General features: G+C 51.3%; 1 protein-coding gene across 17 annotated transcripts in view; it reads left to right on the forward strand.

The window, feature by feature from the left end:
• Positions 1 to 17667, forward strand: part of lrrfip1a (leucine rich repeat (in FLII) interacting protein 1a) — a 48759-nt gene that overhangs the window by 28939 nt on the left and 2153 nt on the right. The window contains exons 2-23 of one of the 17 annotated variants that reach the window (XM_017438634.3): positions 1920 to 2006; positions 4592 to 4609; positions 4696 to 4767; positions 6040 to 6081; positions 6201 to 6251; positions 6358 to 6393; positions 7260 to 7319; positions 7410 to 7451; positions 8104 to 8163; positions 9517 to 9600; positions 9691 to 9753; positions 9847 to 9918; positions 10581 to 10667; positions 10888 to 10914; positions 11318 to 11428; positions 11552 to 11623; positions 12046 to 12216; positions 12617 to 12709; positions 12811 to 12903; positions 13002 to 13094; positions 13176 to 13284; positions 13651 to 17284. In XM_017438634.3, coding sequence (XP_017294123.1) covers positions 1920 to 2006; positions 4592 to 4609; positions 4696 to 4767; positions 6040 to 6081; positions 6201 to 6251; positions 6358 to 6393; positions 7260 to 7319; positions 7410 to 7451; positions 8104 to 8163; positions 9517 to 9600; positions 9691 to 9753; positions 9847 to 9918; positions 10581 to 10667; positions 10888 to 10914; positions 11318 to 11428; positions 11552 to 11623; positions 12046 to 12216; positions 12617 to 12709; positions 12811 to 12903; positions 13002 to 13094; positions 13176 to 13284; positions 13651 to 16175 — 4068 coding nt within the window. In that variant the 3' untranslated portion in view covers positions 16176 to 17284. Of the gene's footprint in view, positions 1 to 882; positions 1021 to 1919; positions 2007 to 4591; positions 4768 to 6039; positions 6082 to 6200; positions 6252 to 6357; positions 6394 to 7259; positions 7320 to 7409; positions 7452 to 8103; positions 8164 to 9516; positions 9601 to 9690; positions 9754 to 9846; positions 9919 to 10580; positions 10668 to 10887; positions 10915 to 11317; positions 11429 to 11551; positions 11624 to 12045; positions 12217 to 12616; positions 12710 to 12810; positions 12904 to 13001; positions 13095 to 13175; positions 13285 to 13650; positions 17285 to 17667 lie in introns of those variants that run through there. The other 16 variants (XM_037975971.1, XM_017438637.3, XM_025002091.2 and 13 more) reach the window with 16 other exon arrangements.

Raw genomic sequence — 17667 nt, forward strand, 5'->3', positions numbered from 1 at the left:
GCGTTCAGAGACTCGGTGTTCAGAGACTCGGAGTTCAGAGACTCGGAGTTCAGAGACTCTGCGTTCAGAGACTCTGCGTTCAGAGACTCTGCCTTCAGAGACTCGGAGTTCAGAGACTCGGAGTTCAGAGACTCGTTTTTATCGAGTTTAAACCTGAAGTATTTGAGCTCGTCGGCTCTTCCTGTTTTGTGTTTTCCGTCTCGACCCGGCTCGTTTGGTCTCAGGAGGCCGGAGATGGTTCTGATTCAGCCCGGTTCAATGTGGGTCGGTATAAATAGCCGTGGAGGAGGCGGGACAACGGGTGTGTGTGTCTCCTGGCCTAGTTATCAGAAGAGAAACCGGTGAGACGTGCTCGGAGGTACGGCGCAGGAATGTGGATTGTCCCGCTGACGGGTCTCTGCTCGGGCCGCCTCAGGTGACCTGACACTAAAGCAGGTCAAAGATCCGCTGATTGACGGGCGTTCCCCTCCTTTTACCCGTCGGCTGCGTCTAATTCCTGCAGAACGAGCTTCTCAAACAGAATCCAGGAACGATAACGTTCATCTGAAGCCTTTTAGTTTCCACGGCGATGACGGAACGTCTCCGTGTCTCTTTGTCTCGGCGCAGTTGCAGAACGTTTAGACCCTCCAGGCTGACAGCTGGAATCGGTCCCGAGTGGCTATTTTTGCCCACTCCTGCTGGCCGGTTCTTATCTCACGCCGGTCTGTGAGCGAGTCAACACCCGAGTCCTCGGGGCAAAGTTTTCATGCTTTACGCAACCAAGGGACCAAAACAAACATCCTGTACCGGCAGAAGGAACAGACTCCGCCCACTGCAGCGGGGATCTGCGCGGTTACTCAAATCCAACCTCGAGTCAACAAAAACACGCCACAGATTCCGCCGAGTCATCGTTCATTAAACAAAAGGCAGGAGAGAAGAACGGGTTCCACCTCAGCAGCTGCTGAGGGTCCTGAGGTGACCTTTGACCCCTCATGGGGTCCGGAGCTGCTGAGGGTCCAATCGGAGGTTCTGCAGCTCCGGGTGGGTTGGAACGGGTCGTTCTGAGCCCGCTGCTGATCTTCACCCTGAAGGTCAGACCGTGCAGTGCTCAGCCTCTTCAGGCCTCAGGCAGCAGGTCAAAGGTCGTGGCTCGTTTAAAGGGCTGCAGCAGCTCGTCGGGCGGTTCTCTGTCTCGATGTCTGAGTGTTTTAATCAAACGTTATAATCGTTAAATCGAGGCGAAGCCGTCAGGCGGGTTCCTCAGCTTCTGTTTGTTTTCGTCTCGTGGTGAGGAGTTTCCAAACTGTTTGGATCAGGAATGTTTCTCAGCTCTTTACGAACAGCTGGAGGATTAAAATGTTTAAGGTGGAACCAAGTGTTTGTTTTTGGACCCGGGTTCTGTTCGTTCGGTTAACGAGTTTCAGATCCGCTCTGCAGCTTCCTTCTGTAACTGACATCCTCTCCACTGGTCGTTCTCCAGGTTCTCCAGGTTCCTCTACGTTCTCTGGGATGGACCCGGGTTTGAGAGCTCAGACAGTTTATTTTAAGGTTAAAACAAACGGGTTAAGGTCAGAAAAGAAGGAACACTTGAACCGAGGAACTCATGATTCTGCAGCCACGCCACAAAGTTAGAGGAAGGAAATGCTTACACACACCCTCTGCACCGCTCACACACACACACACCCTCTGCACCGCTCAGACACACACACTCTGCACCGCTCATACACACACACCCTCAGAGACGTCCTTTTAAGGCTCGAGACGAGAAGAACGAAGCATGACTGTGCACATCTGGAATGATGTGTAAATATCAGTGACAGAAACGTGTTGATCCCGTCGCTCTGTCGAGGAACTTTTCTCTGTATTTATAAACATGTCCCCCTTTTCTCGTCTCTTCTGTCCTGTTTCTGTTCCTGTCCCCCTTTCGGACGCGGCGTCAGGCCGAGGCCCGGCTGGCGGTGAAGAGGGCGGCTCGGGCGGAGGCCCGGGAGATCCGGCTGAAGGAGCTGGAGCGCCAGCAGAAGGAGGTAAACGAGCTTTCATCACGTTTACACTTAAAGCTGCTGACTCAGAGTTTATTAGTCAGACCCTCCAGGATTTCTATTAATGCAAAATCGCAACTTTCCTGCAACTTTAACCCAATATTCATTGTTTCTGAAGTGATTCGCCACCGTTTCTGCAGTCTAGTCTCTTCTTTGTGGGTTTGTGTAGCGTGGAATACAAAATAACACCAAATAACTCAGGAAGAAGACACGTGACGTCACTTCCTGTTAACATCAGAATGCCGGGAGCGTGCAGGAGCAGCGACCGAAGCCAAAATGGCCGCTAATGCTTCACATTTGCCCACAAAGATTTCAGCAAACCAGTTTCCTCCCCAGCTGCAGCTGTTTTGCACGTCCTGCAGTGTAATCATGGAACATAAACGCATCGACAAACACTTTGTGTCTGCAAAACATGTGAGGAGAGCTGCAGACCAGGGACAATCCAGAAATGCTCATGAATGTCAGTTTAGAAGCTATCAAAGTTCTCAAATAAAGCACCTTTTGAGAATGTCAATGTTTGTTTGGAATTATCTTACAGAACTAGGAAGGATTTTTGGTTTAGATATTAAAAGTTATGGTTGTTTATTGATTTTAGTAAAAAAAAAATATAGCAACTTTTAGGAAAATGCCCGTGAAATCCTGGAGGGATTGATTAACGTCAGCGTCGATCTCAGAGACGTGCTGCCTTAAATAACGAGTTTAAAACTTTAGTTCGGACTTTAAAAGTTTCCAGCTTTGTGCTCTGAGACGACCCGGATCCTGAGGGAGAAATCGGGTCGTTGTTTCCTGACGGGTTTGATGCAAACAGAAGGAAAAACGGATCAGAACTAAATAAATAAACAGACTAAATGTGTTTTTAAAGCTCAGGAATGAATCAGCTGCTGAACCTGAGATTAATGAAGGTGGAGGTTTGTTGTTTTTGTGTTTAAAGGCAGAAACAGAAAAACGGAGACAGAACTCGTAAAGATCCTCTGCAGAGCAGATAAACACCAATGAGACGTCCTCAGGTCCTGATATTTCCTGCAGAGATGACCCTAAAGCTCCAGGTTCAGGTTTTGTTTCTCTGATCTTCACCGCGGGGAGGCAGCTCACTAATCTTAGCTCGCCATAATCTGAAGCACAAACAGGAAGTGTCCTCTCACCTGAACAAACGGCACCCGGATCCTCGTCTCCTCCCAGATTCAGCTTCGTAACGCTCAGCTGCGACCACACCGAGCTTCGGCTCAGGATCTGAGAACTTTCTGAGTTTCAGGGAGGGGTTGTTCTATCAGACACACACGGTTACATGATCGCCCGCCTGTCACGGTGGCGAAGGTCCCGGTTTGTAGATCTGCGACTCGATGGGAAAAAGATGAAATTTGTTTCGTTTCAGGAGTAAAACCTTAAAATGAGTCAAACCTCGTCTGTAACTCAGAGTAAAAGTACTCAGATTACTCGTCCCGGGATAGTTATTAAATCATGTTGTTACTCCTGAACGGGTCACAGGTTCTGGATTAATCTGCTCGGAGCGTGTGTGACCCTTTCAGACGACTTTAAAGAGGATTAGCGACTTGCTCCAACCTGTTGTTGTCGCTGCGGCGTCGAGTCGAGGCGCCGGACGCCTCCGGGAGCTCTGCCCGTTTCCCCCGAGCGATGAAGACGGACTCCAGGAGCGGGCCGACGGTTTGGTAGCCGGAGAACCGGAGGTCGAACCCGTCCCGTTCAGGAAGGGAAGAGCGGTCAGTATAAAACGGAACGGGCCAGAACCCGTCGGCTGGTTGTGTAACTCGTTAGAACAGGCTTATGGCGGCTAATTGGATGTCCAGACAGAATGAAAGATCAGAGGAGGCCGTGTGTGTGTGTGTGTGTGTGTGAAGACAGGAAGTCGTGCGTACAGTTCTGTATTTCTGACTCTGATAACATCTCTAAAGTTTGACAATTTGAGCCTCAGCTTCTCGTAAACCGTCTCGTTCTTTCCGTCGCTCGGGAGGCGAACGTTTGAGGTCATCAGAACGCCGGACGTTCCGGTAGTGTTTCTGTGAAAACCACAGAAGAAGAAGAAGAAGAAGAAGAAGAAGAAGAAGAAGAAGAAGAAGAAGGGCAGGACATCTGTTGTAGAAAAGGAGCCGTTTATAAAACGGATTCTGAGCAGCAGTTTGTAAATCTGGATTAGAGTCGAGGAATTCTGGGAGGGAAAAAGCGGTGGAGGGCGGAGGAATAGATGCTGAGATCAGCAAAACAGCAGCTAAAATAGCTAAATATTTGCCAAGATTGACAGAATTGTAGCTAAAAGCATCAAAACAAAAGCCTAATTGGCAAAATACAAGCTAAAATTAGCAAAACAGTAGCTAAATTAGCCAACCAGATGCTAAAATTGGCAAAATAGCAGCTAAATGATCTAAATATTTGCCAGGATTTGTTCAGAACTCGCCGCCTCGGTTCTGAAACTTTCCTTCGGTAAAAACGGAGGAACGACTTCTTCCTGTTTGGATGAAACCTGAAGGAATTCTGGGAGAAGCCCGTTCTCGTTGGTTCTCCTCTGATGTCTCTGATTCTTGTCTTCCTGTCTTCTCCTCCTCCTCCCGCCGTAGATCTTTCAGGTGCAGAAGGTAGGCCGGCTCCTCCTCTTCAGCCCGTTTCTGTTTTATTTTACCGACCCGGACCTCAGAACGCCGCGTTTCCTGTTTCTCCGTAGAAATATTACGGCTTGAACACCAAGCTGGACGAGCGCGCCGACGGCAGATGGGGCGACATCGAGCAGTGGATGGTACCGCCCGGTTCTGCTAACAGCTGTCTGTGTGCCGCGGTTCTGGGTCTGCATGAACCCGGTCCGGTTCTGGGTCTGCATGAACCCGGTCCGGTTCTGAGGAACCAGGGGTTCTGCGCATGCTTCACATAAATCTGTTAACATCGCAGTGAAATTAATGACCAGATGTTCTTGAGAGAAGCTGCGAGTTCCTGCGTTTGTCTCCGTTTGTCTTCGAAGCACAGAGACGATTGTGCTGAAAGGTCAAAGGTCGTCCACCAGATGTTGTCCTCCTGCTGACATCTGTCTCGCTGCGCACAGAGCTGCAGGAGGACTGGCGCTAACTCGGTGTGTGAGCGTACCAAACTGCGAATGGCGTCTGCATGAGAACGTTTCCTGTCTCGGTGCGGCGGCGACTCGAGAACGTCTCGCTTCTGATGGAACCACAGCTTCTCGCTCCTCGCCTCGTTGTTTCCATGCGGAGGAAGACGTTTCTGTCCGCAGTGTTCCACGTGAAGAACATCTCAGAACATCTGGATGACGTCTCAGTTTGAGTCTGATTGATTCTTGTTTTTGTCTCCAAAACATCTCGAAGATGTCTCACATGTTCTGACACTACGTGGAGACGGGTTCCTGTCGGGTTCGAAGCTCTGAATCGTCCTGAAGGCTCAGGAGATCCAGGCTGGAGTGATGATGTTTGCATGTTAGCATCTTTATGTTAATCTGAAGCAATATGGAGTCGATCAGGGATGTCCTGGTCCTGGTCCTGGTTCTGGTTCTGGTTCTGGTCCTGCAGGTTTCAGGTGTTTCTCTGCTCTGACTCACCTGATCTGAAGGACTGAGTGATGAACAGATGCCTGCAGAACCCGAGGAGCAGAGAAACATCTAAAACCTGCAGGATGGAGGTCCTCCAGGACCAGGATCCGGACCAGGACCAGGACCAGGACTCGGCACCCCCCAGTTTAGATTCTCAGTTTTTAGAAAAGAGCTTCTTGAAGCCGAGGAAACGATCAGAAAACAGACAAGGTTATTTAGATATGGGTGAACAGAAGCCGAGTCCGGGTCGGGCCTCAGACGGTTCTGAGGGAACGTCTCTTCGTCCCGTCTTGAGGCTGGATTTAAACTCGTGTGTTTGTGTGGTTTGGTTTTGGATGCATCACTAACCCGAGGCTGAAACAACAAGAACAAACAGTTTAACCCTGAGTGTCAGAAGATCCGATTAACCCCAGAACTAACCCAGAACCCAAACCTCGGTTCTGATCTGTGGCGTCTCTCCTCCTCTTCCTCACGCAGGAGGACAGTGAGAAGTACTCACGGTCTTCAGGGATCCCCCCGGTTTGTATCTGTACTCTGTGTGTTCAGACTCTCTGTAACAGCAGCCATCGAAGGTTCCCCGAAGGTTCCTTCATCCCCTGCAGAAAGTTCTGGTTCTAACGGTCTGTTTCTCCCCGCAGCAGTCGGACGACGATGAGCGGATGTCGGTGGGAAGCCGCGGCAGCGTCAGGGTCAGTATCAAACACGGCACCTCGCTCGGTTCTGACCTCAGACCTGTCCCGGGTCAGCTGACCTTCTGTCCTTCTGTCTCTGTCCTCTCATGTTTGTCTCCTTCAGTCGGATCTTGACTCGGTGGGGGCTTACGGTGGAGGGGTAAGGCTCCGAGCCGGTTCTTTCACTAACGGAGACGCAGGTCTTTGTTTGGACTTGTTGTCCTCGGTACCGACCCGGGTGTCCACGACTTCAGATTAATTTATTTGTTCGAGAAGACGTCAATGAAAGGGTTGACCTCTGACCCCTCCTTTGGTCTGAAGAGACTCAGTTTGGGACAAAACCCCTTTTGTCCCGTCTCTTTGACGTGGAGCCAGTAGGTGTCTCGTCCCGTCCCGTGGTATAAATGTCTCGTTCCAGTCCTGGTCTTGGATCTGCGGCTCGTTTCAGGATCGGAGCCTCGGAGTTCCTTAAAGTCTCCAGTTTGGTTGAACGTTGAAGGTCCAGGTGTCTCCAGGTTCGTCTCCAGGAGCTCCTGGACGTTTGGTCAGTTCCTCGTTGTCCAAACGTCTCCAGCTCCTTCAGGTTGGACAGACGCTGTGGACGGAGGTCTGACTGGACCTGTCCCCTTTGAACCGGTGGACGGTTTACAGTCGGCGTCCTGCTGGAAGCCGGACCAGCCTCGGACTTCTGAGGGACTCGAGCAGCCGGTCCCTGCTGTCCCGCAGCATGATGCTGCCACCACCGTGCTTCACTGTGGGGATGATCCTCCACCAGGGTCAGCTTTGGTCTCCTGGTTGATTGATGTTGTGGACCGGATCGGTCCAATAATGTCCCCTAAAGATGGACACTGACCGGCTTCCTTGGCCTTTATTGGCTCCTGGAACCATTTTTAATTTGGTTTGTCTCTGTCGGCATGCTCTGAGTGAACGCCGTGCATGGATGTGGTCTTCCTGTTGGAACTGGGCCCGGCTCGGCCCGCTGGTTGTGTTTCTTCTTCATGGCTCTCCTCTTTCCTTCCCTCTAAGGGTTCCTCGTCGCTCAAGAAGTCCAAGAAGAAGAAGAAGCATAAGCACAGGGAGCGAGACGTAGGTGGACCGGTCTGATGGTAGAACCGGAACCGGACCGAGCTGATCTGTCTCACGTTCTGGGTTTTTTCTTTTTATGTCCGTCTGCAGAAAAACGGCTTCGATGACGATTACAGCGTCCTGTCCAGCCGGGTTAGTAGCTGTGTGGTTAACTAAACTAACTCACCGAGAACCGAACGAGCGAGTCCGTTCAGTTCAGAGAGGAGAGGCTTCCAAACGAGCCGTGACCTCTGACCTCTGACCTGTTGGGCTCGGGTGGAGCTGAAACTTTAAACCACCGAATGTCCCGAACACGGATTTTATTTCCAGTTAACATAAAACTACCGGATTATCTTCCCGTCGGCTCGAGCGTTTCCTGTCTGCAGTCACGCTGCGTTTAGGCCACGCCCCCTTCAACGCACCGTGCACAGACGACTACGTTTAACTCGCTTTAACTTCGAATCTCTCTTATTGTTTCTTTAGTTTCTCAACATTTTGTGTTTCCGTCTGAAAACTGTGATTCTGTGACGAACTTTAGGAGAGTATCGGCGGTTTAACCTCCCGGCGTCAGGTTCACCTGCCAGGTGTGTCTCTGACACGTCTGTGGCTCTGAAGTCAGATTCAAAGATCCACAGGTTCTGTTTTTCTGCAGTTTGTAGAAAACGTTTCGACTCCAAATAAACGTTTAGCTTCAGTTTCTCGGTTGAGTTTGGCGACTCTGTTCTGCCGCTCAGAGTTCGGTTCTGGTGGTTCTGGCCCGTTCCGGTGTCGGGTTCTGTTCTCTGATCGTTGGTTCTGTTCTCAGAGCTCCAGGCTGAGCGATGAGAGCCGGATGTCTCGGTCCTCCAGAGCCGACCTGCAGCCGGTGGGTTCTCCGGGTCAGACGCTCCCCCTGAGTGAACGAATGAATGAATGAATGAATGTTTTAATTCAAGCAAACATTCTTCAGTGTGATTTTTGTTTGTTTGTGTTTACTAACATTAACCTGGAGTGTTTTGCACCGATTTTTACTTTTATCGGCCGATTTCTCTTCGAAAAACGATTTTTAACATTTTAAAAACCTTTTAGATGTTCTACAGAATAATAATAAATAATAATAATTAATCCTTCTGAGGGATTTAAACTGATAAAAACAAACTAAAAACTTTATCTGCTTTATAAACCAGATTAAAGCTTCTTCAGTTTTTGTGCTTTAACGTATTAAAGTGTAACAGGAAGTGCTTTTATTTACCACAAACTGCAGCTGAGTTTAAAATATTATTTAAGAGAAACAAAAGAAAACTTTGGATTAAAGTTTAGATCAGTGGTTCAGATTAATTCTGCAAGAAATAATATAAAAAACTGGATTTCCCTGCATGAAATACTGCCTTTAAGAAGGGATCGCCATGACGACAGGAACCTTTGATTAACATGGTTAGCATGAGTGGCATGATTAGCGTGGTTAGCCTGATTAGCATTAGTAGCACAATTAGCATGATTAGCATGGTTAGCATAGTTACCGTGGTTAGCATGAGTAGCATGGTGAGCATGATTGGTATGATTAGCACGGTTACCGTTGTTAGCATGATTAGCATGGTTACTGTGGTTAGCCTGATTAGCATGGTTAGCGTGGTTAGCATATTTAGCATGGTTAGTGTTGCTGGTGTAACCACAGTTTCTGTTATTCTTAAATAAATATATTAAAAAACAGGTTTAATTCCAACATGGCAGACAGAAAGAGTGACTGAGCTTCTTCTTCTGTGGTTTATTCTGCTGGTATAAATCCTCAGTCATCCAGGAAACGGTAAATCCCCCAAAAAATAATAAAACCAAAAACATCTGGACTTCTGGTCTGTAGTTTTAGACGTTTGTCTTTCAAGCAGCAGAGGGTGGAGTTTGATGTTCTGGAAGCTGGATTCGCCTGCAGATTAATTCACTCTCCTAACAACAGAGGCTCATTAGGGTCCTTGTTAGCCTGATGGGCCACTCTGGTCACATGGTTTATTCTTCTTCCTGCTGAAGTTTTGGATCAGAAACTTTGTCCTCGCAGACGTCCAGTTTTCAGTTTGGACCGACGCAGCGAGTCTCGGTTCTGTTTTCGGTGCCTCCTCACGTTAGGAAGACAATCATGCTTCAAGCACGCTTTGAGTTGGTGTGAAACGTTTGGTAGCCTGTAGGGAAACTGTTTGACCCTCTCTTCTTCTTCTTCTGTCCTCTCCGGGGGGTTTCGTCCCTCCAGGCTTCTTACTCGTCCTCGGACTTGTTCAGTCTGAACGACTCGTCCTCCTGCAGAAACCAGAGCTCAGCTTTCAACGGCTACCAGGTTCGTACTCCGACTAACCCTGGTTTCCATCGGTCCGATGGACCCGTGTGTGAACGAGTGAACGCCTTAACGTGACGCTCATGTGTGCAGAGCTCCGTGTACGAGGACAGCCTGTGCAGCGGACCCCGCAGAGTCCCCGGCTCCGGCGCCCACGTGAGACCGTTTACCGTTTAGTTCCCGTCGAGCTAACCGTTAGCACGCCTGTTCGAACCGAAGGAGCGTTTCTGACTGTCTGTCTTCCTGCAGCCTCTGGAGCTCGGCGCCTACCGCGGCTCCCGGGCCTCCAGCAGAACCAGCTCGGCCCGGACCAGTCCGGTGGTGAGAGCGCCCCCTCCGGGTTTGAGTCCGGCTGCTGTGACTGCATGCGCCCGCTGGCCGGCGCGGGAATTCAGATTAACGTTCAATAAATCCAGAGCTCAGCTTTAATGGAAGTCAGTGAGGGTTAGGGTGTGTGACCTCTGACCTCTGACCTCTGACCTCCAGGAGGGTAAAATTACCACAACAAGTGTTTCTAAACGCCAAAAACCTGGAGAATAATCTGCTGAGAGGTGACCGTCACGCCTCAGAGACGGAGACTCGATCCCGGTACCGATTTGAGGCAGATTGGATCTCAGACGTTCAGCAGGAAGTCTGCGTCTCGTCTGCTGACCTCACTTCCTGCAGTCGGACCTTCAGCAGAAACGTCTCGTTTCGATCATAAAACCTCGAGGAGTTCTGGGTTTATTCAGCATGTGTGTGGAACCCGATTAGAACCTGCTCGGCCCGGTTCTCAGCTGCTGTTTCCTGTTTCCTGAAACTAACTCTTACTCGTCCTGTTTCAGATGTTTGGGGTTTTATTTCAGCTGATCTTCAGATTGAGTGTTTCTGTTCGCACGTAAACAACCCTCGGCTGTTTCCTGACCTCTTCGGCTGTTTTTATTCTTCCTCTGAGTTCTGTCCCGTCTTTTCTTGCCTCGGTTCGCCCCCTGCTGGCCGTCCAGGAGAACTGCGGCTCCGTTGCCAGTTTTCTGAGGGGTTCGGCCGGAACCAGAGACCTGGACCGGGTTTCTGTCCCGGACTTCTCCGACGTGAGTCTGTTTGCAGGAGGCCTGAGTTTCTTCTTCGTTGGTTTCTGAGGCCGTTTCTGTGGCAGAACGGGACGGGTTTTATTTGGACGGTTCCAGTAAATATCCTGGACCAGAACGTGGATTTGTTGCTGTTTTATCTGGAGCTCTTCTTCTTCTTCTTCTTCTTCTTCTTCTTCTTCTTCTTCTTCTTCTTCTGACAGTTTGTCCTTTCCGTCCACAGGTGGAGGACAAAGACTACCCTGAGAAGGTGAGGAACCGTCATCACTGTGCAGAAGTCCTGATCCGGTCCTCGTCTCTGTAGCAGAGATTAAAAAAAAAACATCTTTTCAGATCAGTTTCTCAGCTTCAGTGAATCGTTTGAGGATATCAGTTCAGGTTCAGTTTTATAGATCTGTTCATGTGTCTTCTGGAGGACACGTTGGACGGTTTGGACCGGGTGGTTTTTACACCCGGACATCCAGGGCTGCGGCGTTTAAAAACACGTTAAAAATAATAAAAACTCAAGCAGGGCGGGTCGAGCTTCGTCTGCGAGCAGCATCTGCTTCAGTCCAGCTGCAGAGACCGCAGGTCCCTTTGGAGGACAAGTTGGACTGAAAGTTGAGACAGTCCTGGTCCTGGTTTTTGTCCTCATCCTGACTGTCCTGTTTCAGGGATCTCGAGCGGCCTCCGCCCTGACGGCGACGACCCTCACCTCCTTAGGGGGGACGTCCTCCCGGAGAGGGAGCGGGGACACGTCTCTGACCGTCCACGCCGAGATTAAGGTATCAGAATCAAACCGAGACGTCTCCTTTCCTTCTTCCTCCTGTCGTCACCGTTTCTGTTTCTGCTTCACCTCCGCCTCGCTGCTGCTACTGCTACGCTGCTGCCGCCTCGCTGTCCTCCAGGAGATCCACGACCTGAAGGACCAGATCCAGGACGTGGAGTCCAAGTTCACCCAGAACCTGAAAGAAGCCAAGGTACGAACCGGACGCTTCTGAGGGACGGAGGCAAGCTGCTCCTGGGTCCCTGTCCCTGTCTGTCCCTGTGCCCCTGTCTCTGTCCCTGTCTCTATCTCTATCCCTGTCCCTGTCTCTGTCCCTGTCCCTGTCCCTGTCTCTGTCTCTATCTCTGTCCCTGTCCCTGTCGCTGTCTCTGTCTCTATCTTTATCCCTGTCCCTGTCTGTCTCTATATCTATCTCTATCTCTGTCCCTGTCCCTGTCTCTGTCCCTGTCTGTCTCTCTCTATCCCTGTCTTTAACTCTGTCCCTGTCTCTGTCTCTGTCCCTGTCTTTAACTCTGTCTCTGTCCCTGTCCCTGTCTCTAACTCTGTCTCTGTCCCTGTCTCCCTGTCTCTGTCCCGAGCTCGTCCCCGTCTCACCGTTCTGTCCCGTCTCATCAGGATGCGCTGGCGGAGGCGGAGGAGAAGTACCGTAAGGCCATGGTGTCCAACGCTCAGCTGGACAACGAGAAGAACAACCTGATGTACCAGGTGGACACGCTGAAGGACTCCCTGATGGAGCTGGAGGAGCTGCTGTCCGAGTCGCGCCGGGAACACGAGGAGAAGCTGAAGGTGACGGCTGCAGTCAACTGTGATCACTAACAGGAAGTGACTGTCAAATTAAAAGCCCTGACAGAACCGTTTTCATGCTTCGTTATAAACCGGTTTCAGGGCTTCTGATTGGTCAAATCAGGTTCACGAGGAGCCAATCAGAGGCCGAGCCTCTGCGAATTAAACTCCAAACTTCTGTTTTAATAAAAAAACTGCTTTAAGATGCCCAAATATTACAATAATTAGATTGGACAAACAGCGCCACCCGGTGGCCGGATGTGTCATAAACTGAGAAGATTTATTTCCTGTTTTAATGATTGATGTCGTTTAAAATCGTTTAGAAACATAAAATCAAACGTCAGGAGGTCGTTTTAAATAAATGATCAAAGCTGAGGTCAGTTTTCTGGCTCCGCCCCTGCAGGAGTTCGAGCGGGAGAAGCACGCTCACGCCGTCCTGCAGTTCCAGTTCGCCGAGACGAAGGAGACGCTGAAGCAGAGCGAGGAGCTGCTGAACGTGAGTTGGTTCCTCCTGCAGGAACGTCCTCCTGCTCCACGCTGTCCTCTCCTTCATGCCTGTCCGTCTCCCGCTGTCCTCTCGTCCTCCTGCTGCTTTAGGAGATCCGTCAGCTGCGCCTGAAGCAGGACGGCTTTGTTAGAGAAGTCTCCGACCTGCAGGAGACGGTGGAGTGGAAGGATAAAAAGATCGGGGTACGAGTCCTGACCCGTTCCACGACCACAGCTCCGTCTTTGCATGACCTCCGTTCACTTTCTGCTCCTTCTTTTTCTGCACGCCGCCTCTTGCTCAGGCTTTAGAGCGACAGAAAGAATACTCGGACGCCATCCGAGTCGAGCGGGACGAGCTCAGGGAAGAAGCCGTGAAGCTGAAAGACATCCTGAAGGTACTCGCCGTCTCCGGGCGCGGCGGCGCGGGGAAACGGCGCCCGTTTGTTTTCGGCTAACGTCCGCCTGTCCCTCTGCAGAAACACGGGATCGTCCTGGGGCCCGACCTGAGCGTCAACGGGGAGGTGGACGAGCCCGCGTCCCGCCCGGCGCCGGACCCGTCCCCGGCGGAAGGGAACAGCATGCTGGGTAAGAACGCCTTCCGGTCGCCGCGCTCCTCCGGCTGCCGCCGCTTCTCTCTAACGCCGATCGATTCGGTGATCCTCCGTGTTTCTCTCAGAACTAAAGTTCGGTTCTTCCTGCGGATCCGTCGGGAACGACCTGACAGAAACACGGAGAATCACCACTTCTGAAAACTAACTTCTTCTCTTCTTCTGAAACGGAATCAAAGTTTGGTTGGGAAGCTTCAGATTCTTGAGGAGATCCGATCTGAGACGTTCTTCGAGGTTCTGCCCTGTCCTTCCTCCTCCTCTCTGTGCTTCCAGCCCGCCGCGCCTCCTGATGATGATGATGATGATTGTCTTCCTGTTGGTCACCGTGTGCTCTTCCTCTCAGGCAGCACAGAGGAAGACCGGGACGAAACGGGCCCGGAGCAGGAGGTGGACGGGTCCGGAGACAGAGACCTCAGGGACTCAAACACTGTATTTATTGTTGGACGGGACCGAGACGAGATCCAAACAAGTCCCACATGTCCTCATGTGGACACAAACGTCCCCGACAGCAAACAGGAAGACGGGGAGGACACCCCGCAGGAAGTCCTCAAACAAGAGATCCCAGCCGATGAACCCGCTCCGAACCCAGAACCCGAGAACCCGGAGGGGGCGGAGAACGACGACGCCGAGGAGAACCGATCTCAGCCTCAGGGTTCCTCTTCAGGCAAGAAGAGGAGGAAGAAGAGGAAGGGCAAGAAGAAAGGTTCTCATGAGAACAAGAACCAACAGACCGGGAAGGAAGACGAACCTGACACCAGGGGTTCTGTCCCGGAAACCTTAGAGCGGGACAACCAGGAACCTGACAAAGTGGATGCAGCAGAACCAGGAGAACCTAAGAGCTGTTCCCAGGAGGAACCGACTCCGGACCGTGTTTCTGAGGAGCTCGACCCGAAACCTGTAGAAGAAGAAGAAGCCGGTTCTGCGAGAACCTCTGAGCACCTGGAGGAGAAACAGAACGAGGACAAAACTTTGAAAGGGGAAACCTTAGAACCAGGAGAACCTAAGAGCTGTTCCCAGGAGGAACTGACCCCGGACCGTGTTTCTGAGGAGCTCGACCCGAAGCCTGTAGAAGAAGAAGAAGTAGAAGTTGATTCTCAGGGAACCTCTGAGCTCCTGGAGAACGTACAGAACAAGGAAGAAACTCCAGAAAGGGAAAACGTAGAACCAGCAGAACCAGGAGAACCAGGAGAATCGACTGAAAGCTCAACTGTCCGAGAACTTATCCCAGATCCGGTCTCAGACGAGCCTGAAGAAAGGAGAACCTCTGAGGCTGCGGTTCCTCCTGAGACGATCCGCCTCACCGAAGCTGCAGCAGAGAACGCCGAGGGTCAGAACGAGGGAGAACCTTTGGACACTGAGACGGTGGAACCTCCTGAAAGCTTTTCTAATAGGGAACCTCTCCAAGAACCGACCTCGGATCAGCTCCCAGGAGAACCTGAAGAAGGGATAACGTCCTCAGAAGAACCCGGAACGCTCCGCGGAGCTGAGGATGTGCAGGAAAGGGAAGAACCTTTGGAAACTGAGAACATAGAACCAGTAGAACCTCCTGAGAGCTTCTGTCCACAGGAACCGATCATGGACCGTGTTTCTGATGAGCTCGGTGGAGACAACGCCGTAGTGGCCTGTGAAGAAACCGCCAACGAAGACGGCGTGGAGCTCGGCGAGAACCAACGGAACAAGGAAGACAGTTTGGAGGAACCGGCTGAAAGTTCTCCTCGTGTTGAAGGTTCTGAAGGAACCGTAACAGATGGTAAAACAGGCGAAGCAGAAGAAAAGGAACCCGTGGTCAGTCCACAGATCACCGAGGATCTGTCCTCAGGAGCAGAGACCTCAGACCGTGGACCGGACCACACTGAGTCCAAAACCCTGAATGAGACGATACCAGAACCAGAGAAGAGCGGCGCTGATGGAGACGTGGTGGAACCAGAGCTCGCCGTGGCTGCGACCTCGACCAGCGCCGCCCCGCCACTGATCCATCCGGACCCGGGTCCCGAGGAGAACTGGGCAGACGATGGAGAACCGACGCCAAAGACTGCCGACGAAGACGAGACAGAACCTGGAGCTCCGCCGGAGACGGACGGCTCTGAACGCCGGCGGCCATCTTTACCAACAGAGGACGGGACAGGAAGCACAAATCAGGCTGATTCAAGACCCGAGACAAAAGCTGAGGACCTGAGTCCAACACAGTCCTCCGAGGAGACGGAACCAGCTTCTCCAGAACCTTCAAACGCTCAACAAGACCAGGAAACTGGACCTGCTGGTCTTGGTCCTCGTGCTGAGCAGATGGACGAAGACAGCGGGCAGGAAGCTGAGGACATCGATCCACCTCGAGCGTCCCAGCAGGACGGCCATGATGAAGATGATGATGAAGATGATGATGAAGAAGAAGGACAGTCTTTTGATTTTGATGACTTGGACATGGAAGCAGCCATAGAGTCCAACGTGTCCATCATTCCAGAAGAGGAGGACGTGGAGGAGGGACTTGAGGTCAAGTCAGATGAGGACATCGTCAGCTCAGGGTTGGGTCAAACTGACCCTGAGGACAAACCAGCGGACGGCGGGGACGAGGTGGACCATCTGGTCACAGAACCTGACGCTGTTCTCCAAGAGAAGCAGAACTCTCTGCCTCCTGAAGACGTCTGTGAGGAAGAGGAGAAGCGTTTGGGCGACGAGGAGTCGGCCGTCGCTCCGGGGGACGTCTCGGCGTCAGTCAAGAAAGGGTTGGACGTCATCGAGCTGGATCTGGAGTCACCGAAGACTGGAGAAGACAATGTCCCCAACAGAGAAGCTCCACAGTCCGGGAAAGATGCCAAAAAGAGCACCAAGAAAGGCAAAGGGAAGGGGAAGGAGGACTGTAAGATGTCCTAGTCCTCCGGCTGTCCCCGGGTCTGAAACAGCCTCGCAGCACTTTGTATTTAAATTATCGTCATCACTTCCTGAAGGTCATCAAACAGGCAGAAACTGGACCGAATTTCTGGGTGGAGCTGGGTTTGGGTTTATTGGTGTTAGAACTGCGGCCCAGGCTCCGCCCACGCTGCGCCCGAGGTTTGAAAGAGACATCCGGGTCCTGGGTTTGGTCAAAACCATCAATTTATTTGGACAAGAGACACAGAAACACGTCCTTCTTCTTAAATCTCTGTAATGTCTACAGGGTCAGTCAGGCCGAGCTGGAATGTCTTCTACATGCAGGTTAGGGGTGTCCAGTCCTGGTCCTGGTCCTGGCCCTGGTCCTGGTCCTGGTCCTGGCCCCGGTCCTGGCCCTGGCCCTGGTCCTGGTCCTGGTCCTGGTCCTAGTCCTAGTCCTAGTCCTAGTCCTAGTCCTGGTCCTGGTCCTGGTCCCGGTCCCGGTCCTGGAGAGCCGCTGTCCTCCATGTTTTTGTTGTTTCTCTGAATCAGGCAGGGAAACAGAAACGTGCAGGATGGAAGCTCTCGAGGACCAAGGTTGGACACCACTGGGGGGGTTAAAGGTCATGGTTAGGGTTGGGGTAAAATTCATAAATGATACAAAACCAAATTGTTGGCATCGTGTTTCTTGTAATGATGATCTGAGAGGAGATCCTCCGTCTGCAGCTGCGTCCGCCGGAGGTCGTCCTCTCAGACCTTCGTTAAACCACTTAGATAAAAACTGGTTCTTCAAGGCCGTCCTGGGGGGGAGCTGGGACCGAACCAACCCCGTCCTACTGTCCTCATCTGTCCTTAAAGTGGACGTCTCACCACCAAGTGTTTGGAAGGAGAAGGAAAGAGATCTGAGCCGTGAGGACGGGCCACAGTTTGTCCTTCACCGCTCCTGTTTTCCTTCTTCATTCCAGTAAAGGTATTAATGGGTAATAAACGGTAAATAAACGGTTAATAAATTGTTAATAAACGGTTCCTGTCGTCGGGGCTCAAACGCAGCAGCTACTTCCTGTTCCTGCTGCCATGTTTCCACTCATCCTGTCTGTAATCTGTCGGAGAATAAACATGTTTGTTTCACGGCTGATTGTCTCCGTTTTTTTTTTTTTATATTAATGGTGACGTTTGTCAGACCTTATCGTGGTTAACTGTAGTCGTGGCGTGCACGTGCACGTGCATGCTAACCCCCACCCCTCACATGCTCCGCCTCTCCACCCCCCCACCATGGATGCCTGCATGCTCCAGCCCTCCCTCCCCACCACTTCCTGTTTGGTACGTTCATTTATTTCTCCTTTTTTAACACCTTTGAAGTTGTTTGTTACGGTTGTGTGCAAAAGTCTGACCTCTGACCTCTGACCTCCGTCAGGCAGAAAAAAAGGCTCCTAAACTCCAGAAATGGACCAGAGTGGTGTTCCCATTCCTTTAGGTGAACCGATGGAAAACAAGATGGCTCCTGCAGCTGTTTTTA

Source organism: Kryptolebias marmoratus, linkage group LG6 (genome assembly GCF_001649575.2).
Source record: "Kryptolebias marmoratus isolate JLee-2015 linkage group LG6, ASM164957v2, whole genome shotgun sequence".
NCBI lineage: Eukaryota > Metazoa > Chordata > Actinopteri > Cyprinodontiformes > Rivulidae > Kryptolebias > Kryptolebias marmoratus.